This window comes from Trachemys scripta, chromosome 24, assembly GCF_013100865.1.
Source record: "Trachemys scripta elegans isolate TJP31775 chromosome 24, CAS_Tse_1.0, whole genome shotgun sequence".
NCBI classification, from domain to species: Eukaryota; Metazoa; Chordata; order Testudines; family Emydidae; genus Trachemys; species Trachemys scripta.
The window spans coordinates 2,521,322-2,547,282 of NC_048321.1; the positions used below are offsets into that span (position 1 = coordinate 2,521,322).

The window sequence follows — 25,961 nt, forward strand, 5'->3', positions numbered from 1 at the left end:
TAGGGGATGCTCCTGCCCCACTCCCTCCTCCAGGGCTCCCCATCCCATCTCCCCCCAGAAGAGGGTCTCACTCCCGCCCTGTGGGGGGACCTCCCCACTCCCTGCCCCATTGCTCCACCAAGTGCGTGTCTCACCTTGTAGAGAGGGAAGCCGGAAGCCTGGCACACAATGAGGGAGGCCCGGTTCTGGGCGAGCACCATCCAGCCCAGCCTATGGATGGAGAGCTCGTGGGCCTGGACCTGCAGGTGGGGGACGACTGGGTCAGGGACGCCAAGGATCAGCCCCTGAACCCCCTACCCTCAGGCACCCCCCATCTCACCAGACACTCTCCATCCAAGGTACTCCCCCCCAAGGCCAGGGGGCTCCCCCCATATGGGGATTCACCCCCTGGGGCACTCCAAGAGGGGACAGTCAGCCCCAGGGCCCTGCTCTCTGTGGGGGAGAGCGCCTGCGGGGAGGGGGGCAGATTAGACAGAGCGGGAGGGTGGGGGACTCACCCCAGGAGGCTGTGGTGCAGCAGGCAGGGGAGGGCGATGGCCCCCAGCTGCCAGACCTTGAGCTCCATCCCCCCATGCAGCTGCTGCAATTCCAGCATCATGTCCTGCTCCGGGCCCAGCAGCTTCCTCTGCACGAAGGCCTGGACCTGAGAGACAGTGGGGGGAGACCATGCTGGTGCCCCTCAGTCCAAACCCTGGGCCCCACTCCCCCAGCCCTGCCAGTGCCCCTCAGTCCCGCCCCACAGCCCCCTGCCCTCCCAGCCCTGGACCTCACTCCCCAGCCCTGCCAGTGCCTTTCAGTCCCGACCCACAGCCTCCTGGTATCCTGGCCCTGGACTCCCCCCTCCTCTGCCACCCCATAGTGGGGGAGGGTGGGGTGTCTCACCTCGGCCTGGTCCTTGCGGAGGTGGGATTTGATTTAGGAGGTGCCTTTGATCAGTGCCCGGATGTGCTGCTGCTTTTCGTGCTGGGTGGATTGGGGGGGCAGGGGGTGTCAGTCCTGGGGCTGCTTCGAGACAGTGTCCCTGCTGCCCCTGTGCCAGCAAAGAACCCCAATATTCACCCCCACAATCCCTCCCTTTCCCCCCAGAGGGCACCCCCACTCTCCCCCAATTTGTCCACTCCCTCCCTTCCCCCATCATCGCCACACCCCTATATTCCCCCTAGCATGCACCCCCTCTACTTCCTTCCCCCTAGGCCAGCCAGGTACCCTGTGGAACCCCCTCCAGGAACCCCCCCAACCACGGGCCCCCTCCCAGCCAACCCCTCCTCATCCTCCTGTGTGCCCTATTGTCCCCCCACCCCCCAGGCAGGTCCCATGTCCAGAGGTTGCCCTGCTCTGACCCCCAGATTCCCCCCCACACTCCCCACCAGATGGCAGAAGACCAGGATGTGCTGCTGCTTGCTCTGCAAGGCCTGCAGCTCTGATTGGCGGGCACTCGCCTCCCGCTCCTGGCAGTCCTGGTGCAGCCCATCCCGCTGCACAGCCCGCAGCTCCAGCTCCGGTACAGCGGGGGGATGGGGACCAGCAGGGGGTGCACTCTGTAGGTCTCAGGTGGCACCAACCACACTGGGGGACCACAGGGGGCGGGGAATCTTCCCAGCAGGGGGCACTCTCCCAGGGGTGGGCGGTCACTGACTGTGCAGGAGGGACCCTGGGTGATGGGGATGTCTCCCCGGCAGGGGGTGCCCACTACAGGGCCCCAACAGTGCAGGGGGACCCCATGGGACAGGGAAGTCTCCTCAGCACCCAGATGGGGCCACCTCCCCTCCCTGCTATATCCCAGCCCCTGGGACCTACAGCCCCCTGATGTGGCCCGCTCCCCCCTCCCCCACTATAACCTAGCTGCTGGGACTGCCCAGCCCCTAGACGCAGCCCTGCCTGCCTCTCCCCATGTCCCCACTCACCTGTATGAGGCCCCGGACCAAGGGAAGGGCTGCTGGCGGCCCCGCCAGGTCTTCCAGGCGGGTGCTCTCGTAGCGGAACCTGCAGGCCAGAGGGCAGAGGTACAGGCCCCAGCACTGGTGCCATGGGTCACTGCAGCACCGCTGGGGTGACAGCCCCACAGAGCCCTGACTCTGCCCCCTGCAGTACAAGCTTCCACCACCAGGGGGTCAAAGCTCCACACCACCCCCTTCTCCCAAACTCTGACTCTGCCCCCCCAAAACAGGCCACCACCCCTGGGGGACGACGGCTCCGTACAGCACCATGCACCCACACTACCACCCCCTTCGTGGTACCTACTTGAGCGCCTCTATGTCGCGGGGAATATCCTATCCTATCTCCTAGAACTGGAAGGAACCTTGAAAGGTCATCGAGTCCAGCCCCCTGCCTTCACTAGCAGGACCAAGTACTGATTTTTGCCCCAGATCCCTAAGTGACCCCCACAAGGACTGAACTCACAACCCTGGGTTTAGCAGGCCAATGCTCAAACCACTGAGCTATCCCCCTCTCCCCTCCCCGGCAGGTGAGCTCTTGCATCTGCAGGGTGTTCTCCAGGGCCAGGTGCTCCAGGGCTGCCAGGATGTGGTTGGGAGGGTGGGAACCCACGATGTCCTGTGTGGGCAGAGAGGTGGGATGAGCCACAGCAGGGCAGGAACCATGTACCCTCCCCATCAGGGCAGGCTCCAATACCCCAGTGCAGTGCTAGGGGGCGCTGTGCTGTAGGGAGCAGGGCAGGGGGCTCTCCCCGGGCAGTCAGGGCTGGCCCCAATGCCCCAGCCCAGCATTGGGGCCACTGCGCTGCAGGGAGCAAGGCGGGGGGAATCTCCCCCCTAGCAGTCAGGGCTGCCCCAATGCCCCAGCTGCCCCTCCCAGAGGTAGCTGCACCTTAGCACCAGGTGAGCTGTCCCAGTGCAGCATTATGTGCAGTTCTTCCCAGCTCAGAGGTGGCTGCATCTGTGCACCATGCGAGCCATCCCCAGGGTCCCTACCACATTGCCCCTTCCTCCCGTTACCTCCACTGTGCTCAGCCAGTGCTGGTAGGATGCGTCCAGCAGCTCCTCGCTGCTGGACGCACATGGGGCGAGTCAGAAACAGGGGGGGGGGGAGAGGGCAGGGGAGCTCGCAGGCTCTTACGGGAGGGCCCCAGACATGCTGTGCTCGAAGAGCAACTTCAGGAAGTGGAAGCGCAGCTGCCAGGCCGTCCGCACGTCCCGCTGTGGAGAGACGGACAGACACGTGGACGGGTTACCGGGGTGGGGAGGAGACGACGGCCCTCAAGAAAGCTGCAGATCACCAGGAATCACTGGTGGAATCACCAGGATCTACTGGATCCTCACCCCTTATTGGGATCCAGGCACCAGGCTCAGTGAGATCCCTCAGGATCCCAAGACCTGATTGCAAATGGCCCGACAGACTCCCCCCGGGTCCCGGCACCAGGCTCAGTCCGATTCGCTGCTCCTCCCCAACCAAACCCCATCACCAGATCCCACGGTGAGATCACCAGAGCCCCATGCTGGCATTCACAGGGCTCAGATCACTGGGTACCCTGTGTCACTAGATCTTGCCTTGAGATCTCCAGATCCCCTCAAGATCCCAGGACTGGGATCCCCAGATCACCATCCCCAACTAGCACAAGGGAGCAGGATTCCCAAATTCCTCTCCGCCCACCTGGGAATCTACTCTCTGTCCCCTCCCCACTCACCAGTACTTCAGGCTCCACGCCAGCAAATCCAAGGTCAGGCACCTTCCCTCCCACTGTCAGCTCCCCCTTGGCCTTTCTGCACAGACCAGAGGAGGCCGTGAAAACAGGATGGGGGAGAGGGGAAGCACAGTTCAGGACATCCCTCCACCCTCACCTCAACCCAGGCCCCATCCCCAGTGGGACCATGCCATGGAGCAAAGGATCCTGAGAGACGCTACCTAGGATGGGCAGTCCCCTATCCGTAATGCCACTCGCCATGGGACCCCCTCCCAAGGAGCAAAGGATTCTGGGAGTTACTACCCAGCAGAGATTTTATTTATTTTATTTTTATTTAGATGTCCACTGGGTAGTGCTTCGGGAGCAAAGGATTCTGGGGGATGTGACCAGGAGCAGTGGGTACCACACGCTAAGGACGGAACCATCCCCCACACACCTGCTGATGTCCTGCAGCTGCTCCAGCCACACCCCCAACTGGGTTACGCTGCCCTGCAGCTGCTGGCGCTCCTTGGTCGTGCGGGCCGCATAGGCCTTGAGCAGCAGGGAGCGGCGCTGGGTGTTGCAGATCCACTCCTGGGCCGCCTCTAGGGAGACCTCTGCAGGGTGTGAGGAGAAAGAGCATCAGGGAAACCTCACCCCGAGCCCCAGATGCTAGGCCCCACTCCCCTCCCAAAGCTGGGGATAGAACCCAGGAGTCCTGGCTCCCAGCCTCTCCCCCTCCCCTGCCCCACTCCCAGAGTAGGAGACAGAACCCAGGAATCCTGAGGTGATGGGTGTGAACCCCACAGGTGATTTCTGGGGAGGGAGCATGGGAGGGAAAAGCAGCAGCCCCATGGGCCACAGGAACCTTGCGGCTGGGGAAAAGACCACGTGGGGAGATGGTGCTCCCAAGGCGCGGGGGGGGGGGGGGGAATGGATCTAGGCTGCAGGAGGATGATCCCACTGTGTGTTGGGGGAGAACAGATGGGAGGACTTTATGCCCCCCACCCCCAGAGCGATGGGCTGGGGTAGCGCACTGGGGGCACAGACTATGCTGGCCCCCCAGATCCTTGGGGCTCCCCCCTTACCATCAGCCATGACCTCACACTGGGCCATCTCCATCTGCAGGCCCAACTGTGCCACTCCTGCTCCGATTCTGACCCGCTGGGCTTTCCCTGTGGGGCGGGGGAGACACCGACTGGGGGTAGGGCTTCTCCTGGACAGCTCCGCCTCTGAGTGTGCCCCCCATCCACCCACTGCTATAGACCCAGGCATCCAGCTCACCCCATGGCAGGGCCCCTGTTCTACCCCACAGCACCCTGATCCTCTTCCCCGCCCCTCCAAATCCAGATTACTATCCCCTACCCACTGTCCCCACCCACCACACCACAAAGCATTACCCAATCCCACCCACAACACTCGTCCCATCCCACCAACAGCCCTCACCCACACGCCCCTATCCACACCTGCCCCATGCTCCATTCAACCAGCAGTCTCCACCGGCCCACTCACCTCTGTCTCCTCCAGATGCTGGTACCTGAGGCAAGGCCTGAGTAAAGGAGGCTGAACGTGGAGAGGGACAGAGGCCTGGATGGACAGACAGAGGTCGGACCCAACAGGCTGCAGGGGGTCCAAGGCCAAGAGACAGATGCCAGCCAAAGGTCAGCAAGGAAATTAAACCTTCTCCCCCCCCAGGGGTTGGATGGGCCCAGGGGCTTGATCTAGGGGGCAGGGATAGGGTGGGACACTGGGCTGGATGGGCCCCTTGGTGAGAAAGTTGCCCATAGTAACAAGTCCCCAAGGCGGAGGGGAACGAGGAAAGGATACCACAGCAAGTTCCCTCGGATCGTCTTCACATTCCTGTGAGGAAAGAGAGAGGGGTGAAGCTACTGCAGAAACAGCAATTGCTCTGGGAGGGGAGTGGGGTTCAGTGGTTAGAGCAGGGGGGGCTGGGAGTCAAGACTCCTGGGATCTACCCCTGGCTCTAGGAGAAGACCTGAAAAGCAGAAGACCCCATGTCCCATTCCCTGCCTCCCTGAGCCAGCCAGTCCCCCGCTGTAGGGCCGGATGGGAGCCAGCGGCCCTTTGAGGGGAAAGGCCCCACGCCCCATTCCTTTCACCTCTGGTGGTGCACGTGCTGGGTGACGTATTTCCAGATCTCCACACACTGGCCTGAGCACATCCTGGGGATACAGAGCGACAGCGTCAGCCCAGAGGGACACGACTGGAAACCTCTACAAGGAGCATGGGAGGCCCTTGCTTCAGGACTGTATATCCCCCCCTGTCCCTGCCCCTTTTCCTTCCCTCCCCCCTCCAGGCCTGGCTCATCCAGGTAACCTCACAGGGCTCAGGGGTAATATCTCTGGGGGCTGGCAGGCCCTTTTCTGGGGGAGAGCAGAGTGGTGGTGGGAGGGCTCTGGCCCCACAGATGGGACATAATGAATGGGGCCAGGTGGGGTGGGGACCATAAGGCAGGGGGGTTCGCAGAGAGGTCCCAGGTGGGGGTATGATAGGCGGGGGGGGGGGGGCTGGGGCAGGGAGGGAGGTACCAAGGAGAAGAGGGGGGAAATGGGGTCGAAGGAGGGAAGAGGACCGGAGGGAGCAGGAAGCGAGGAGAGAGCGAGGCCGCCCCCCAAAGCGGGGACCCCGAGGGAGCAAGGGAAGGGGGTCGGGGGAGGGAGCCGCAGGAGCCCGGGGCGGACAAGGAGGGAAACGGGAACCCGGGGAACAGGAGACGGGGGAAGTCCCGGGGAGCAGGGGGGGAGCCAGGGGGATCCCGCGCTGGGGGGCCCGGGGCTCTCACGGGCGGAAGGCCCCGTCAGGGGGCACCTTCGCGGGGGGCAGCCCCATCTCCTGGGCCGCCCAGAGCTTCAGCCCCAACACGGGTCCATGCCGGGACCCGGGCGTGCCAGCCGCTGCCGCAAAGCACGATGGGAGCTGTGGGGCCTGCCGGGAGCTGTAGTTCGGGGGGGGGCGGGGCCCGTAGTTCTGTGGGGGCGTGGTTCGCAGGGAGCTGTAGTTCGGGGGGCGGGGCCCGTAGTCCTGTGGAGGCGGGGCCTGCCGGGAGCTGTAGTCTGGGGGAAGGGCCGCCGGGAGCTGTAGTTCGGGGGGGCGGGGCCTGCTGGGAGCTGCAATTTGCATTTTCCCCATTCAGTTGGGTCACACCATGGTGGCCCCTACGCAATTTGTAACAGTGCCACCTGGAAACAAAGATAAGGCGCAGCTCATGTGCCCTGGAGACTGAATTCCCTCTGGGGTCTTTGCTGAGCCATTCTGTACCCCAGGGGTTCCCAAACTGGGGGTCGTGAGGTTATTACATGGGGGGGTCGCAAGCTGTCACCTCCAGCATTTATAATAGTATTAAACATAAAAAAGGTGATTTTAATTTCTAAGTGGGGTCACACTCAAAGGCTTGCTGTGTAAAAGGAGTCACCAATACAAAAGTTTGAGAACCACTGCTGTACCCCATGCTCATGGCCTCCCTGCTAATGCCCACCTCCCCTCTAGGTTCAGCCAGCCCTGGTGTCAATTTTGTGCTTCAGACACGTTTGCTAGGAACAGGTCTGAGATGCTCACAGCTCACTCCACCCAGCCGCCTATCAGGGAAAAGCCCCTACCCCCTTACCCTGATCTAACTATTAGACCCCCACACCTTTCTCCAAGCCAGGCATAGAACCCAGGAGTCCTGACTCCCAGTCCCCCCGCTCTAACCCATTGGACCTGCACTCATCCCAAAGCCAGAGATAGAACAAAGAAGTCCTCACTGCCAGTCCCCCTGCTCTAACCACAAGACCCAACTCCTCTCCCAGAGCGAGGGAGAGAACCCAGGAGTCCTGGTTTCCAGCTCCCCGCTCTAACCTGTAGACCCCGCTGTGACATTCCCCTCTGCTGTTATCTGGACTGGTGATCTGCTAGGTCACTCCAATCCTTGACTCTGGGAGCCAGCCTTACCCTACTCTGCTGTGAGAACCCCCACTCCTGGGCTGTTCACGCACAGCCTCTGGCATGTAAGCTGCTTCTTGGATTGTGCAACCGAATGACACTAGCCAATATCTCCGGTCCTCGACACAACCCTAGGAACCTCCATCTTGCAGTGTCCAGTTATGCCAATGGGACGCTGCAAGCTTATATGAGTTCGTCAATTTAACAAATAAATTGATATGCACCAGGCTTGTTATCCCAAGGGGAGTCTCTGACACGCTTCAGACCAAACGCAGTGCTCCAGGTAGAGTAAAAAACAGATTTATTAACTGTGAAAGATTGATTTTAAGTGATTATAAGTCAAAGCACAACAAGTCAGATTTGGTCAAATGAAATAAAAGCAAAACGCATTCTAAGAGATCTTAACACTTTCAATGTCCTTACAAACTTAAATGCTTCTCACCACAGGCTGGCTGATTGCTCTTCAGCCAAGCTCTCCCCTTTGATCAGCACTTCAGTCGTTTGGTGTAGAGTCTGTAGATGTAGGTGGAAGAGAGGAAGAGCATGGCAAAGGTCTCTCCCTTTTATCATGTTCTTTCTTCCCTCTTGGCTTTGCTCCCCCCCCCCTCAGAGTCAGGTGAGCATTACCTCATCGCAGTCCCAAACAGGCCTAAGGAAAGGGGGTGACTCACTCAAGAGCCCATCAGATCCTTTTGTTGCTGCCTAGGCCACCATCCTTTGGTCCTGTGAGTCTGGGCTGAGTTTGTCCCATACCTGCCCTGATGAAGTGTGAACTGCCTTTCTGCTCTTGGAGAGTTTTTTCCTGGGCTTATTTTAAGCCATGAGGATACATTTTCAGGCTCATAACTACATACATGAAATTATAACCTATAACATTACTGTAACAACAATGCTCAGTGCATCATGAGCCTTCCGAAGACACCCGACAACTTTGCATTAGATACCACACAATCATTTTACAAGGATGAACATGGGGTGCTGGATGTTCCCCCGAGGTTATAGAGCGTCACACTCGCTCCCCTCCCAGAGCTAGATAAAGAACTCAGGAGGCCGGCTTTCGCCACTAGTCTTTGTGCAGCAGGACTTCAGGAAATCGGGGAGGGGTCAGAGAAGAGCAATAGGAACTATCTGAAGGCTGGAAAACCTGCCCGAGAGCCAAGGACTGAAGGAGCTCGATCTAGTGAGTTTCTCCCAGAGAAGGAGACAAGCAGATTAGATCCTGGTCTGTGAGCACCTCACTGGGGAGGAGCTTTCGGTGAGCAGAGGTCTCATCAACCCAACAGACAGGGGCAGAGTGAGAGCTGATGGCTGGGGGATAAAGCCAGACAAATCAAGACTGGGAATAAGGGGCAGATTTTCCCCAGGGAGGGGAACTGACCCTGGGAATCACTGCCCCAGGGACAGGGCAGAGTCTCCAGCCCTCAGAGTCTTTCTATGGAGATCAGACGTCCCTAAAAGCACTGCTCTAGCTCGACCATGAAATCTGGGCTGGAGTCCGGGATCCCTGACGGGAGGTCTCCAGGCTGGGCGGACTGTGTGGGCACAACGGTCCCTTCTGGCATTAAGATGGGCAGATCAATGAACGCAGCAGTAAGCGGCTGGGCTGGGAGTGTCTCGGTTCTCCTCAGCGAGGCAGGAACCTGCGATGCTTAATAAAGCTAAACACTGCAAGGTCATTGTTACAATTTACCACGTGTTACAGTCACATCTAATGGCCCAGCTGAGATCAGGGCACCACAGGCACTGCCGAGACACAGCGAGAGACAGTCCCTGCCCCAGCTGGGATCAAGGCCCCACTGTACCAGGCGCTGCCCAGACACAACGAGAGACAGTCCCTGCCCCAGCTGGGATCAAGGTACCGTTGTTCCAGATGCTGCTCAGACACAGCGAGAAACTGCTCCAAAGCATTTGTAGTCTGAAAAGTAAGATTTTTATCCTCATTGTACAGATGGGGAAACTGAGGCACAGAGCACTGCAGTGGCTTGCTCGTGGTCACATGGGGCCCTGTGGCAGCATTGTGTAGCCCATAGAGCTAGCTTTAGCATTTATTTTATGGGACAGTAATGCAAGCAACCCACAGGCCTATCTCTTGTAAATTGCTGGCTGCAGCAGTTAGCATAAGGCTTGGGGCCTATGAACTTTGGCACAGATAAACAGCCCAACAGTGACCCCTAAGTTTTGGAGACCTGGGAACAGAGCGTTTAAGGGGGAGCTTTGTCCACAAGACACCAGGAACAAGAGAGCCAAGGCAACAAACTGCATTAGTAGACCAACTTACAGGTAGGGTTGCCAGGTGTCTGGTTTTCGACTGGAACGTCTGGTCAAAAATGGGTCCTGGCGGGAAAGTGTGATTGGCTCCCAGTTGCTCAATCTGCTAAAAAAACCCTTTGAAAGGCTGCTTGCTGCGTCATTTTTTCCTTTTGCTTTAAGTTTATGGAGGGAATGGATTAATGGTAAAACATAGTAGCCAAGGAAAACCAAGCAATGGTACGTAAATAGCATAATGGCCAACAAGGGTCAGGCTGGAGACTCTTGCCTACATGCTCGGGGTATTACTGATCGCCATATTTGGGGTCGGGAAGGAATTTTCCTCCAGGGTAGATTGGCTGAGCCTCTGGAGGTTTTTCGCCTTCCTCCGCAGCATGAGGCAGGGATCACTAGCAGGAGGGTCTCTGCCGATTGAAGTCACTAAAACACAGGATTGGGGACTTCAACGGCAGAGTCCAGGGAAGGGTCCTGCGGCCTGCAGCATGCAGGGGGTCAGACCAGATGATCATAATGGTCCCTTCTGACCTTAAAGTCTATGAGTCTATGAGTCTATGAGCCTCAGAATCCCCTGCCCCTGGCAAACCCTCCCTGTCCTGCGGCAGTCACCCAAGCTGATGGTTTTGTAAAACCACTTTATTATCCAATAACAAGAAACAAAACAGAGGCAATTCCCTGACAAAAACTGTGTTAAAGCTGAGAAAGGGGCTGGAACTGAAAGAAAACAGCAGTGGGGTCGGTAACGACACCCTGCCCGTGTCTAGCGCTTTCCGGCCAGAGATCGCCAAGTGCTATACACAGGAGGGCACTCAGGGCAGGATCATTACCCCTCTTGCACTGGTGGGGAAACTGAGGCACACAGCAGGGCTGTGAGTTGCCCATGGGCAGGCAGACTCCAGGTCGCCTCCCTCCCAGTTCTGTTCTCTATCTGCTAGGCTGACCTGACTCCCGAAAGCCAACACAGCTTGGAAAATTGAAGCTACAATTAAACTGCCCCAGAAATGCCCAGTTCCAGTGATCCAAGTGGGGCCTGCCCCAGGGCTCTGCTGCGGGGTGGGAGGAGGGCTGGGAATCAAGATGCCTGGGTTCTCATGGGTTTCCCCAGCTCATGGAGGAGGGTGAATGCTCCCTGGGGCATGAGCGGTGGACTCTTATCGAGATCTGGGTTGCGGCAGCACAGACAGGACTGTGGATGACAGGGATCTCGGCCGTGCTCAGTTACAATAGTCCTTGGAGCTGTTATAATAGTCGAGGGTCAGGGAATCTCCCCGGCACATGGGATTTCCTGCTGGGGACACAGGAAGAGAGACAGATTGTGTGAAAGAGGTGACACTCCCCCAGCAGGAGACCTGTGTGTGATGTCTGCCTGTACCTGCAATAATGGGGGCGGGGCGGAGGAGTAGGATCCAGGACTCCTGGTTCTCTCCCCAGCTCTGGGAGGAGAGTGGGGTCTAGTGGCTCGGGGCGGGGTTGGGTCTGGGACCCCGGACTCCTGTGTTCCATGCCCGTCTTTACTGCCCTGCAGAGCTGTGAACTGCAGTTACCTGGCGCACTAACAATGAGCATCCCCAACTGTATTTGGGGAGAGATCTCCAAGCCTCCTGTGCCAGTGCAGGATCTGGCTATTGGATGTGAAGGAAAATCTCCCCTGAGCCATTATCAGGATGGGGTCTATGACGCATGCTCAGGTAGTGCTGATTCCGTCCAGCTGGGGGCAGGGCTTCACCCTGCTGGGGGGAGGGCACAGGCTGCAGCTGCCTACTCAACTCCAGTCGGTATGTGGGTGTAGTGGAGACCCAAGGGCTAACAGACCACCCCCTCACTGACCTCATAGAGTAAGCCTCTCTATGGGGTGCTGGGGTCCTCTCTGCTGCCTCCTGGGGAGACACAATTATCCCCTTTCACTGTTTATTTTCCTTCTTTAAACATTTCCCCCCAAATCAATCATTTCTCCGCCCCTCCCCCCCTAAAGCAGGCCATTTCCACCAACCCTCACACACACAGTGCAGGGCTCAGCCCTTCCAGCAGGGGGTGGAGTGACACACACACACAGAGCAGTGGGTTGATTTCCTTCACACTCCAGGTTTTCCACGATGCAGCCAGAACCCCCCTTTTCCTGCCCCTCCCCCAATTCCCACCCCGGGTGGGGTCCCTTACCCTGCTGACTGCCCCGCAGTTCTTTCCCTTGGTGGAGTCTCCTGGCCAGACAATAAACCCAGAGGTTGCTCAGGAGGAAGAGCAGCAGGACCCCTGCTCCGAAGCCTGCCATGGGGCCAGGGCTCAGCTGGTACCAGACACTGCCATCTGTGGGGGGCAGGGATGGAGAATAGGATCATTAGCTCCAGTGTCATGCAGGGTGCAGTGGGGCAGGCACAGGGGAGATGGGGAGGTGGGAGCTGGTTGAGGGGGCAGCATAGTCCTAGGGGGGACAATGAAGGCCAGTCTCAGAAGAGGGGGCAGGAAGGAAGCTGGGTTTTTAACCAGGAGAATTTTCCTCCCAAGTGTTTATTGGACATTGGAGTTTCTTCCAGGTTCATAAAACCTCCAATCTCCTCTTATTACAATGGCACCTAGAAGCCTCCGCTGAGATCAGGGCCCCATTGTGCTGAGCACTGCCCAGACCCAGAGACAGAGACAGTCCCTGTCCCTGCTGAGATCACAGACTCAGAGCATGAAACACACCCTGCCCCAAGTGAAACTAGAGCCCCTTGTGCCGGCAGCTGCACAGGCCAATGGAAGAAAAAATGTGAATGATCACAAAAATGTGTGTTTCTGTTTCGCTGGGTACAAAATGGAGCCGTTTCCCCTTTTTTTCCCTAAAAAGTTTTGGGAATTTGGCATTTGAAACTTTTGCTAAACTTTGAATCTACTCTTTTGTCAAAGATTGAATCTGACTTTGAGCAAACGTTTCCTCCAAATTTTCATCCATTGTTTTATCTGCATTTTGATCAAATATGGTTCTGTTCAGCCATCATAATTGTCTGTTTCCCAAAAACCTAAACAATTTTGTTTACCTCCCCCCCCGCACACACACACACACACACACACACACACACACCATTTTCTGTTTAAAAGATTATTTAACTTTAATTTTAACTGATTATAATTTTCAACAATTGCCCCATAGGCGGCGGGTATCATAGGATGGGAAAGGCTGTGCCTCCCCAGCCAGGCGTGGCCCCACCCACGCTCCGCCCCCAGGCACTCTCCTACCTGCTTCCAGGTCCCTTCCCACTCTGGCTGGGGCTGCTGCTTGCAAGGCCTGGGCCAGGTCTGAGGGGGCTGGGGCCACCCCGCCTGGTGCTGGGGTTGGGGGTGCTCCAGAACTGGGAGCGCACGGGGTTGGGCAGTGGCTGCGGGGGGCGGGCAGGGACACACACACACACACACACCAGGGCTCTGGATTCTGGCAGGGAAGGGGAGGGTGGGGCCTCGGGCAGAGAAGTAGGGGCAAGAGGCTAGCCTCCCCCAATGGCTTGTTCCCCCATCACCCATGAGTTGCCCCTTCAAAAACATTATAGGTAAAAGCTGAGATGAAAAATTTAATGAAAAGTCTGGCAAAGAGCTAATTTTGAGGGGAGCAAACCAGACATTTTTTCACAATAATTAAAAAATATTAAATTTCAACCAAATCTACATTATTTGAATGGGTGTTTTTTGACCTGATGACAGGTTGACTTGCAATATCATTCGGCCGCTTGATGGCTTTGTGCACTGGACAGGGATACTGGAGCCTGGTCAACAAAGTGGACACAGCTGGAGCACGAGCTGGGAGCTTGTTTAATTGAAGTTGGTCTTGTAGAAGGATGGTGCTGAGGTGGCACGGGGTGGGGGGTTCAACCATGGTGCATGGGGGGCTCTAAGCCATTCCCTGGCTATGTAATGCATAACGTGAAGTCAAATGTACCCACTACTTACACACAACAGTGATGGTGAGTGGCAGGGAGGTGAATTTCCCTAGGGTGCTGTGCACCTCACACTGATACTCTTCCCCATCAGCCACCTGGACATGCAGAAAAGCCAGCTCTGGCTATGCCCACCCCAGTTGCTCACTATCCTTGTACCATAGGCTCACCATCCTCTGCCATAGGCGCTGGTATCCAGCCCATACATCAGGTACAGGTGTTCTCCTATGCTGCAATAAGGGCCTGAGGTGGCCACCACATGCACCACGGGGGGTGGGGTGGGGCTTGCAGAGGAAGTGGAATGAGATATTAGCTAACGGCACCCCCATGGGATGGCAGCTGGGGGCTTAGGCGCAGCATGGCATGGGGCGGAGGGGCTCCATGGCTCCGTCCCCAATGCTCTAGCCTCCTCCCATTTGTGAACCTGGTCCCACCCCCATGGCTGTGGCCTTGCCCCCAACTGGAATGTCAGTGACAGAAAGGCCCCCCAATCTGTGCTCTCCTGCTCTGCCCCCATGGCTGTGGCCCCACCCCCAACTGGAATGTCAGTGACAGAAGGGCCCCTCCCATTTGTGCTCCTTGGCCCCCTCCCCCAGAGCTGTGGCCCCATACTGGCACTTGCTATCACCAAGGATAGCCACATAGGTCATGGGGGATATGGCCAGGTAGCTGCACCCAGTGCCAGAGACCCACTCTATGCAGGTGTAATTGCCCCCATGAGACAAGGTTGCCCCCTGCTCGATCTGTACAGAGGGGCCCCCAGGCAAGTCCTTGTAGTTGTGAACGCAGAAGTAGAACTGGTCCAGAGACCTGCTGTCCTCACGCATCTCAGCGTGAACAAGTCACCCTCCCTGATCAGGCCCGGGCGTCTGCGTCCACCAGGACCTTCAGCCAGGGGGGGAGGGGGAGAAGCTGAAAAGGCCATTGGAGATGGGTCAGAAGGGGAAGGCCCTGTGCCCCATTTCTTGCCCCCCTGAGCCAGCCAGTCCCTCACCCTGGGGCCGAATGGGAGCTGGAGGCAGCTAGAGGGGAAAGTCCCATTCCCCACCCACTGTGCCAATCAGACCCCTGCCCTAGGATTAGAGCCACTGTCTGCTAGAGGGGTGTGATGTTATTGACTTGAACTGTAACCGTATAGATCATTGTTGCAACCAAGGTCCTATAGTGGCACCAAATCATGTACAAAGGAGATCAAGTGAGGTGTCTACAAAAAGGTTATAATTTGCTGATTATGATTATGCTGTGTGTATCATTTTTGTAGTTGAAATTATGAATATTGGCTATGTACTTGTAGCTCAATGTGTTTGATTCTAAGTAGCATCAGTGAAGCATTTGGTCAGCTTCTTGAGAGAGGAATTTGCAGATTAAGGCCTTGGCTACACTTGCGAGTTACAGCGCTGTAAAGGCTCCCCCGGCGCTGCAACTCACTCCCCGTCCACAGTGGCAAGGCATTTGCAGCGCTGTATCTCCGTGGTTGCAGTGCAGCGTGTACTCCACCTCTCCGAGAGGAATAGCGAGTATTGCGCTGCCACTGCAGCGCTGTGGCGCCAGTGTGGCCGCCCAATGCGCTGTGAACGGCCTCCAGAAGTATTCGGCAGTATCCCACAATGCCTGTTCTAGCCACTCTGGTCATCAGTTCAAACTCTACTGCCCTGGCCTCAGGTAACCAACCATGTGACCGACCCTTTACATTCTCCGGGAATTTTAAAAATCCCCTTCCTGTTTGCTCATCCCGGCGTGGTGTGGAGCGCTATCAGCGAATCTTTCCAGGTGACTATACCTCCACGCGCCAAGCGAGCCCCAGCATGGAGCAATGGCGAGTTGCTGAACCTCATCAGTGTTTGGGGGGAGTAAGCTGTACATTCCCAGCTGCGCTCCAGCCGTAGGAATTACGATACCTTTGGGAAGGTATCAAAGGACATGATGGAAAGGGGCCATGACCGGGACGCCCTGCAGTGCAGGATTAAAGTGAAGGAGCTGCGGAGTGCCTACCACAAAGCCCATGACGCAAACGGCCGCTCGGGTGCTCCCCCTGCGACCTGCCGATTCTACAAAGAGCTGGATGCGATACTTGGGGTTAACCCCACCTCCACTCCGAGCACCACCATGGACACTTCAGAGCCGGTGGGGGGGGAGGAGGAGGAGGAGGAGGAAAATGGGAGTGATGGTGGTGGGCTGGATGGAGACACCCCAGAATCCCTGGAGCCATGCAGCCAGGAGCTCTTCTTGAGCCAGGAGGAAGGTAGCCAGTCGCAGCGGCCAGTACTTGGTGGAGGACAAACAGAAGAGCAGGTTCCTGGTAAGCGGGTTGTTGTTTTTTTTTCGGGAAGAAATTTTTTCGGTGAGGGCTTTTTGGGAGAGGAGGGCTAGGCATGCATGCCTAGATGTGGAATAGTGCATTGATGTGGCCGGTAATCGGCCTCGGTAATCTCCTCGAATGTCTCATCCAGAACATGTGCAATGCGCTTGCGCAGGTTTATCGGGAGAGCCACCGTGGTCCTTGTCCCAGCCAGGCTAACGTGTCCGTGCCACTGTGCCGTGAGGGGACCATTGCTGCACACAGGCAAGCTGCATATGGGCCAGGGCAGAAGCCGCATTGCAGTAGAAGACCCTCCCTTGCTTCCCAGGTCACCCTCAGCAGCGAGATATCATCCAGGATGAACTTCTGTAGAAAATGTTGGGACAGTGTTCAGTGTAGGTGCCCCCTGAAGCTGTTGGCTCTCCCCAAGGCACAGAAACCCAGAGGACAGTGCAGCCCTGAAACAATCAGTCCCCCTTACTCACCATTTTGAGGCTCCCGTGGGATATGTGTGCTCTGTTTCGGACAAGAAAATTATACTATTGTGTAGACCCTGTGTGTTTTCTACTCCTTAAGTGCGGGGGGAATCATTACTCTGTCTGGTATAAACAATGCTGCCTCTGTTAAATGTTGCATTTTGCCTATACAGCTGCATCAACCTTGAGACCTCAGCCCTCCCTCTTATCTCCTGCTCAGAGAATGCAAAGACTGAGGAAGAGGCCGCGAAAAAGCAAAGAAGACATGCTGCAAGAAGTGATGCAGCAATCTATTAAAGAGAATGAGAAAGCACAGAACTGGAGGGAGAGAGAAAGCAGGATCCGCCAGGAAAATGCAGCGCACCGGCAGCAAAGCACTGATAGGCTTATAAGCATCCTGGAGTGCCAAGCAGATGCTATCCAGGAGCTGGTAGCCATGCAGAAAGAGGAGCAGTACCGCAAACGCCACCCCTCCCTACAGCCCTTGTCCCAAAACTCTTTCCATTGTGCCCCACTGTCACCTCCAACCCACTTTCCCCAACTTCCTTGTTCTTCACGCCACCCGCTGCCTCCAACACTAGTATCTTCACCACCCAGCCCTGAAAACCCCGACCCTTACCCTCTGCACTCAACCCCCATCCCCATGCAGTATAGCTATCCTGAAGTGCAGCACTCACTGCACAGCACACCAGACAGGACATACGCGAATCTGTGATTGTACTGTTTCCCACTCTACCCCCTTGTTTCTTTTCAATAAATATTTTTTTTTCTTTTCAATAAATGGATTCTTTGGCTTTGAAAACATTCTTTATTATTGCATAAAGTAAAAGACTCCTTAGCCCAGGAAATAAACAGGCACTGCAAGTCTGCTTGTCTGCTAAGCAGACACTGATTCCTAAAGATTGGAACTACTGCACTTCACTCCCGTGCAGGGCACCAGATATCACTGCTGGTTTTCAGACTCAAATTGCTCCCTCAAGGCATCCGTAATCCTTGCAGCCCCGTGCTGGGCCCCTGTAATAGCCCTGCTCTCTGACTGTGCAAATTCAGCCTCCAGGTGTTGAACCTCGAAGGTCCATGCCTGAGTGAAGCTTTCGCCCTTCCCTTCACAAATATTATGGAGGGCACAGTACGCGGCTATAACCGCGGGGATGCTGTTTTCGGCCAAGTCCAGCTTCCCATACAGAGATCACCAGCGGCCCTTTAAACGGCCAAAGGCACACTCCACAGTCATTCGGCACCGGCTCAGCCTGTAGTTGAACCGTTCCTTGCTGCTGTCAAGGCTCCCTGTGTAGGGTTTCATGAGCCATGGCATTAACGGGTAAGCGGGATCTCCAAGGATCACAATGGGCATTTCAACTTCCCCTACCGTGATCTTCCGCTCTGGGAAAAAAGTCCCGGCCTGCATCTTCCTGAACAGCCAAGTGTTCCGAAAGATGCGTGCGTCATGCACCTTTCCGGGCCAGCCTGTGTTAATGTCAATGAAACGCCCACGGTGATCCACAAGTGCCTGGAGAACCATACAGAAATACCCCTTCCGATTAACGTACTCGGATCCTAGGTGGGGTGGTGCCAGAATAGGAATGTGCATCCCATCTATCGCCCCTCCACAGTTAGGGAACCTCATTTGTGCAAAGCCATCCACTATTTCCTGCACGTTACCCAGAGTCACGGTTCTTCTGAGTAGGATGCAATTAATGGCCTTGCAAAACTTAAATCAACACGATTCCAACGGTCGACTTTCCCACTCCAAACTGGTTTGCGACCGACCGGTAGCTGTCTGGAGTTGCCAGCTTCCAGATTATTGCAATAGCCACCCGCTTCTCCACTGGCAGGGCAGCTCTCAATCTCGTGTCCTTGCGCCACAGGGTGGGGGCAAGCTCCTCACACAGTCCCATGAAAGTGGCTTTTCTCATCCAAAAGTTCTGCAGCCACTGCTTGTCATCCCAGACTTCCATGACGATGTGATCCCACCACTCGGTGCTTGTTTCCCAAGCCCAAAAGTGGCGTTTCATGGTGCTGAGCATGTCCGTGAATGCCACAAGCAATTTCGTGTCGTACGCATTATGCGGCTCGATAGCATCGTCGGACTCCTCACCCTCACTCTCACTTTGGATCTTAAGGAATAGTTCGACAGCCAAACGTGACGTGCTGGCGAGACTCGTCAGCATACGCCGCAGCAGTTCGGGCTCCATTTCTCGCAGACAGATCGTGCTGCACAGAAACCGTTGAAAGATGGCACCAAAGGTGGAAGGAAACAAGGGGATTTCTGGGATGCGAAGCAATGCATCACGGGGCATTGGGACAGAACCCAGAATCCCCCGCACCCACGCCCCCCTTCCCACAACCCACGGTGCCAGAATGGGAAAAGGTGCTGCCCATAATGCACCGCTCCCAATAGCTCTGCAATTACCGCAAATGTGGCCACAACAGTGCGCTGGACAGCTGTCAGTGTGGACAGACTGCAGCGCTTTCCCTACTCAGCTGCACGAAGTCAGGTTTAACTCACAGCACTGTACATCTGCAAGTGTAGCCAAGGCCTAAGTGCCCAATCAAGAAACACTTAACTGACAATGGCCCTTTGGAGACTCCAATCCACATCTGAGAAGTCTTCCTGGGAATGTTCAAGGTAGCATGTGAGCAATGGCTGCCGTCTGCAAACTGAGTCATGCATGGACATGTGACTTGCCCATGTGACTCCAAACTCCATCTTGCTGCTGTGATTTTCCACAGTAAGAACAAAGGGGTGTCCTTCCACATAACAGAGAATATAAAAGGCCCATGGAGTCAGCACCTCCCTCCCGCTTGCCTCCTTACCTGACTATCGGGACAAATGGCATCCCAATCGTACATTGATCGGGACATGGGACAAAGGGTTAAATATCAGGACAATCCTGATTTTATTGGGACATCTGGTCACCCTACGCGTATCTATCCCTCCCCACTCACCCCCACTGCTTATCTCTCCATCCACATCCACTCCCATTATCCATCCCCATCCACTCCCCACTATCCATCCCCATCCACACCCCATTATCCATCCCCATCTACCCCCACCACCTAGCTGTCCATCCCCATCCACCCCCCATTATCTGTCTCCATCCACCCCCCATCCATCTATCCCCCTCCACTCTGCCCCAGCGCCTATCTATCCATCCCCATCCACCCCCTATTATCCGTCCCCATCTATCTCTCCATCCCCATTCACACCCCATTATCCATCCCCACTGCCTATCTCACCATCCCCATACACACCCATTATCCATCCCCATCCACTGCCTACCTCTCCATCCCCATCCACCCCCCATTATCCCTCCCCATCCATCCCCACTCCCATCTATCCCTTCCCACCGCCACCGCCTATTTCTCCATCCCCATCCACTGCCTACCTCTCCATTCCCATCCACACCCATTATCCATCCCCATCAACCCCCACTGCCCATCTATCCATCCCCACCCCCCCCACCATCACCCTATCTATCCATCCACACCCACTGCCCACTATCTCTCCCCACACATCCCCTACTATCTAGCCATCTATCGAGTAGGCGTCTTCCCTGAGTCACGCAGGTCGGTGCCGTGTTTATGCTCCTACAACTAATGACTCTTCACTTCCCCTTGTGTGTCGGGGACTAAAATTATCGTTGCTATAAAAGCCCGGCAGGGCAGGGCGGAGCCGCTCTGGGTCTTTGAGCTCGCAGCACCGCAATCAGTCTGTCTCTAATAGCACAGTTGTTAAGAGAACCCAGACGATCTGCTCCCAACCCCTCCCCTTGCTCTGACCCACCAGACCCCCCCTGCTGCTAGGGCTGGGGCTAGAACCCAGGAGTCCTGGTTCCCCCTCCTGGCTCTCGCCCACTAGCTCCCACTCCCCGAGCTGGAGGCAGTGGACAGACAGACACAGAGCCCGTGCCTGGGGCCGGGAGAGGGGCGTGGAGTGGCGGAAATACCCCAATGAGTTGTCTGTCGCAGATTCACCAGTGATGTGGTGAGTCACTATTGATGACTCAGTACCTGGGGATCCTGCCCCATCCACGACCCTGTCCCACTGATTCCGCCGCCCGCCCTCCCTCACCCTACGGTCAACAGCTTCATTGCCGCTGCGAGGAGCATTTCCACCCGCCACCACAGGGTGGTGCTGCTCAGCAAACCTAGGACCTTGGGATGGCTGTATGGGGATAGATAGATAATAGTGTCCCATAGAAATAGCCTGTTAATTAGAATAGGCAGATGGAGAGGAAAAATTCCATATAAGGAGTCTCTAGCCATCTCTATCCTTACTCCTGGGTTCTAAGCCCAGCTCTTGGAGGGGAGTGGGGTCTAGTGGTTAGAGCAGGTAGTGGAGCCAGCAATGGGGCAAATGCAGGATGTAGGGACAGGAATGAAAGACTCCCCTCCTCAAAAGCCAAGACAACTCAAGATACAGAGAAGAGCTGTCACCCCCTAGAGGGGAAAGGCCCGTACCCCATTCTACACCCCCCAGTCAGCCAGTCCCTTGCCCTGACCCATTCCCAGCCCCCTCCCTTTTAAGTTGCTTTTTGTCTCTTTAATTTTCTGGCTCTTCTCTTACCACTCACTAGTTGCCGTGGGAACCAGCTGCGTCGCACCTGGAGCCGGTCTCTGATTGGCTGTCCAGGCCCGTAGCCTCATAGGGAACCTGTGGTTACAAGTGGGTGTCGTTTATTTAAAGGGACCCCCCGGAGAGGCCGCCAATCGGCAACGCCTGGGCGCTAGACCGTAGCTTGGGGAACACCCCAGGGCTGGGGGGAAGCTCCCGCCCCCGCTGTGACATATTGAGCCCCCAGAGCAGTACGCCCGTCCGGTGTCACTTCTGCAAACGCGGTCATTGGGAACTCTGATGTCATGCATGGGGAACCCCTCCTCCCAGAGATGGGGCGAGAACCCAGGAATCGTGGCTCCTAGCCCCTCCCAACCACTAGACCCCACTGCCCTCCCAGGGCTGGGCGTAGAACCCAGGACCCCTCCTGCTGTAACCACTGGAGCCCCCCAGAGCCAGGAAGAGAACCCAGGAGTCCTGACTCCCAGCCCCCCTGCTCTAACCCACTAGCACCCCCGCAGAACCCAGGAGTCCAGGCTCTCAGTGATCTGGGGACAATCAGAAAGTTATTTAGTTTTAGCCCCGCCCTGCTGAGGGGGTGGGGAGATGTCATTCTGGCCGGCCTCAGAAAGCAGGTGTTTCCACTTCAAGGGGCGGAGCAGTGCTTGCCCCCTATAAGCCGAGACACACACCGCAGCTCGGCTTACTGGGGCAGTGAGCTCGCGGGGAACGGCGGCCGAGGGGCATGCGCTCTCAGAAAGGTGAGTGGGGTGCACTGGCCCTTTAAAAGAGGGGCGTGGCTGCTTTCGGGAGATACATTGTTGCTTCTTTGCTCCTTTTATGAGCTACTGAACAAAAGCGGGGTGCTGTGCCTTTAAGGAGGGGTATCTATATGGGACCAGTCCGTATACCGACTTGCTTAGCTGTTCCATGAGATATACAGCTATTATAGACCGGGCTGTATTGGCCCAGTATCTCTGTGCCTGAGAATCCTAGAGTGGGCTGTATTGTGCGGGGGGGGGGGCTGTATTGGACCGGTATCACTGTGTCTGGGCTGTAGCTATCATTGACTGGGTTGTATGGTGTCGAGACCAATATCGCTGTGCCTGGGACATTGCTATCATAGACTGGAATGTATTGTGCAGGAGGGGCTCTATATTGGACCGATATCGCTGGGCCTGGGACATTGCTATCATAGACCGGGTGTAGGGGCCTTTTATATTGGAGCAGTCCCTATACAGAATAGGGTAGTTGACATCTGAGTTACAGCCGTATAGACTCGTCTGCATTGAGCGGGGGAGGGGAAACCTATATTAGACTGGTTTCAGAGTAGGAGCCGTGTTAGTCTATATCCGCAAAAGGAACAGGAGTGCCACAAGTACTCCTGTTCTATATTAGACTGGTCTCAGTGTAGACTATCCGAGCTGAAACAGGGCTATAATACGTGGGATGGGAGGAGTTCCCAGGGCTGTATGGTCTCTATATACTGGTGCTGTAATAAGGACTGGCTGTGGACCGGTTGTTACTGGCAGCTGGTGCCCAGACTGCAGTGATATACGCAACAAGGGGGCTGGGGAGTTAGGGGGTTAAGGGCTGCCTGGACCTCCTCGGTTCTGTCTCCACCTCTGGGAGGGGAGTGGGAGCTAGTGGGTGGAGGGATAAAGGGATCTTCTCTGGGGCACGGGGGGGGGGGGAGGTGTCTGGGCTGTCCCCTGCCCCCTCTGGGCCTGACAGTCCCAGGGCACTGGTGCGTGGAGCGGAATCCCCGAGCAGTAGCCCTGCGTCACCGGGAAACCCCTGCTAGCGCTGAGCCCTGAAGATGAGGAGGAAACTACCTCTCTAGCGGGCAGCCAATGACAGGCCTCGAGCCCGAGGAGGAGTGGAGGGTCTGGGGAACTCTCAACCCTCCCCAGACCCCGCTGAGGGTCTCCCCGGAGCAGAGGGGGCGGAGCGTCCCTGCGCTATCCCTGGTTTTGGTAGAGGAATCCTGTCCCAGGACCCTGACTCTCAGCGCCCCCAGCCCCGCTCTAAGCACTCCTGGTCCAGAGCCAGGGGTCCCCACTCCCCCGCGTTACCCTTCCACACCCGTTTCCAGGACACAGTCTCATTGGTCGGTGTCATCGGGGTGCGTGCGAGTGTCTCTCATTCAGTCTTGGTTTGAATGTGGGGGCGAGGGAGGCGGAAATTAAATCCACTGGGGGGGGGGCGAGGGGAGGGTTGGGGGCATTCAGGGAGAAGGAGAAGGAGGAGGCTGGGCTGAGGTGGGGAAGAGTAGGACTGACCAAGGAGTGGATGAGAAGGGGGGGGACAGGGAAAGGGGGCACATGGTCAGGGCAGCTACAGAGCGGAAGGGCAGGCGGGGGTGAGATCCCCCCCCCAGAAGAGAAACACGGGGAGCTCTGATTGGTCAGATGGGGACCACCCCCGACACAGGAGTGGGTCGGGAGCTGCTCTTGGGTAGCAGATAGGGAGGGGGTCATAGGGCTGGGGACAGTAGGCTTTTGTCAGGGGGCTGCCTCCTGTCCCCCCCCCCCCCCACCGCGCGCCCGCCCCTCCCCCCCCCCCCCCCCCTCCCCCCCCCCGCCCCCCGCCCCCCCCAAGGGGCTGGGGAGTCCCCCCCCCCCGCCCGCCCCAGTTCTGGGTGTGTCAGCCCCAGCTCTGGGAGAGAGCTAGTGGTTGGAGGACTGAGGGCCTGGGAGCCAGGACGCCTGGGCTCTGAGGGGGAGTGGGGTAGCTGAGCTGGAGGGGGCTGGGAGCCAGGACTCCCCAGCTCCAGGTGAGAGCCGGGGAGAGAACCTAGCATCCTGACTCCCAGCCCCCGCCCCCACCAGTCGCTGGGGCCCACGTCACTTCCCCGGCGGGCGGCGTGGGGGCTGAGTGAGCTGTTGCTTTCCAGCATGGAAGGAACACGCTGCCGGGTGGCAGGGGCAGAGCTGCCGGGGGCACGGGGCGGGCGGCGGCAGCCGCAGCCAGCAGCAGCGGCCTTTGTGTCTCCGTGTCTCAGACGGTCCATGACACGTTTTCCTCCTGGGGCGGCTTGGAAAGGAAAAATCCGCTGTGTAGGCACCGGCCTGGGTGGAAACGATTGCTCCATGGGTGTGGGGAGGGGCGGTCGGAGAGAGCCTGAGACATCCCATTACTGTTCTACCTACCACTAGACCCCAAAGCTGGAGAGAGAACCCAGGTGTCCTGGCTCCCACCCCAACTCTAACTGCTAGACCCCACTCCCCTGTCACAGCCAGGGGATGGAACCCAGGAGTCCTGGGCTGAATGCTTGGTCTCCCTTCCCCTCGCCAGGCGGTAGAGGAGACAGAAGCGCAGTCCCACCCCAGACAGTGAAGAAGCTTCTGGAGCAGAAGAGACGGCAGCAGACAGCACTGGGCTATGCGGCCAGCTCTCAGGTGAGCGCCCCTCTGCCCTGCCCCCCCAATTTCCCTGGTTGTCTTGGCCACAGCTGAGACCTCTCTAGCCCCGGACCTCAGGCGTGACTCCTGGTGTGTGGGCCAAATCCCTTCATGTCAGTTCCATTCTGCCTCCCAAGGCGCATGCTGCAAGGGGCTTCTCCTTTACTTCCTGGCCACTCACACAGTGTTATGTGCAGTTGTTACCTGGCTGTTCTACCCCAGAGGTGGCTGCATCTCAGCACCAGGCAAGCTGCCCTGTGACTCATCAGCAATTTCTGTTTTTCTCTCTCTAGGTCCCAACAGATGCCATTGACCCTTCCCAGACAGGTGAGTCAAACATGGACCCCACATTGTAGCTTTCCCCAACCCTAGATACCCTTCTATTCCCTTGGGGTCCCCACTCCCTGTCTGTGGTATGACAACCACAGTGCCCCAGACCCTCTGATCCTTCAGGAGTGCCATCCCCTCCCTCTGTGATCCCCATGCAGTCTCCCAGTCTCCCCTCTTCCCCCCCCCCCCATGCTTTGCACCCACCATCCATGTCTCTCTCCCATCCAGATGAGTGCCCGGAGCCCATGGGGCTGGGAAGGGGATCTGTGGGGGAATCTGCCCCTGCCCCCCCCCTGGCTCCCTACCCACCTTGGCAGGTCGACCCCTCATGCCATGCGGCCTTCCCCGACTGCCACTATCACTGCTCGGCCGCGGCCAGCAGCTACCAGCCCCCAGGACCCACGTACGATGCAACAGACTCCTATGCCCCCGTGGGGACCGGGGTGTTTGGAGCAGGGGATCCCTACAGCACCATGATGGCAGCCACAGGGGACTTGGAGGTGAGATGGGGGGGGCTGTGGGTCAGGAGTGAGGGGCACCGGCAGAGCTGTGGGGCTGGGCTAGCAGTGGGTCAGGAGGGAGGGGCATTGGCAGTTGTGGGGCTGAGCTAGAAAGGGGCAGTGGGTCAGGAGTGGGGCACCAGCAGAACTGTGGGGCTGGGCTAGCAGGGCGCAGTGGGTTGGGAGAGAGGGGCACCAGCAGAGCTGTGGGGCTGGGCTAGCAGGGCGCGGTGGGTCAGGAGAGAGGGGCACCAGCAGACCTGTGGGGCTGGGCTAGCAGGGCACAGTGGGTCGGGAGTGAGGGCTATAACCCCCTGCTCTCTCCCCTTGCCAGGTCCCTGTGTCAGCCCCCTCACTGGGCCTGTTCCCAACTCCACAGGCATCCACTGCCCCCTGGATGCAGCCTGCCCGGAGCACCCCCTATTCTGACCCCCTAGAGCTGGGCAGCTTCGGGGACCCGGTTGGGGTGCTGGATCCCAGGGAGCTGGCTACGGCCCGAGCTGAGATCCGGAGCATGGACCCGGCGCGGCTGCTGCATCAGGATGAAGATGGGGACACGTGAGTGTCTGGGGGGACCCCAAAACTCACCCTGCCCCCCCACTCCTGGTAGTGGAGGGAAGGGGGCTTCTCAGCCCTCCCCTCCCCCGATGGGGCATGGGGGGG

The 25,961-nt window shown here is 57.5% G+C and overlaps 2 protein-coding genes and 1 long non-coding RNA gene across 4 annotated transcripts; 1 reads left to right on the top strand and 2 right to left on the bottom strand.

The window, feature by feature from the left end:
* Positions 1-2,024: 2,024 nt before the first annotated feature.
* LOC117869760 lies at positions 2,025-4,970 on the bottom strand. Of its 2 annotated transcripts, XM_034756846.1 has the most exons (5): positions 4,708-4,970; positions 4,077-4,236; positions 3,644-3,719; positions 3,076-3,155; positions 2,025-2,553 (listed from the first exon to the last, which is right to left on the bottom strand). In XM_034756846.1, exons 1-5 carry the CDS (start codon positions 4,892-4,894, stop codon positions 2,439-2,441), a joined length of 618 nt encoding a protein of 205 aa, XP_034612737.1. In that variant the 5' UTR covers positions 4,895-4,970; the 3' UTR covers positions 2,025-2,438. The 2 variants fall into 2 exon arrangements, with proteins under 2 accessions (XP_034612737.1, XP_034612738.1); XM_034756847.1 differs by lacking the exon at positions 2,025-2,553 and having other exon boundaries at positions 3,003-3,155.
* Positions 4,971-5,021: 51 nt separating this feature from the next.
* Positions 5,022-6,553, bottom strand: LOC117869761. Its single transcript, XR_004643847.1, has 4 exons — positions 6,423-6,553; positions 5,740-5,802; positions 5,447-5,479; positions 5,022-5,156 (listed from the first exon to the last, which is right to left on the bottom strand). It is a non-coding gene; the product is annotated as an uncharacterized LOC117869761 (long non-coding RNA).
* Positions 6,554-21,783: 15,230 nt separating this feature from the next.
* On the top strand, positions 21,784-25,860 carry NFKBID (NFKB inhibitor delta). The gene is made up of 5 exons (XM_034756936.1): positions 21,784-21,825; positions 24,362-24,465; positions 24,762-24,795; positions 25,027-25,298; positions 25,633-25,860. Exons 1-5 carry the CDS (start codon positions 21,810-21,812, stop codon positions 25,858-25,860), a joined length of 654 nt encoding a protein of 217 aa, XP_034612827.1. The 5' UTR covers positions 21,784-21,809.
* Positions 25,861-25,961: the final 101 nt, after the last annotated feature.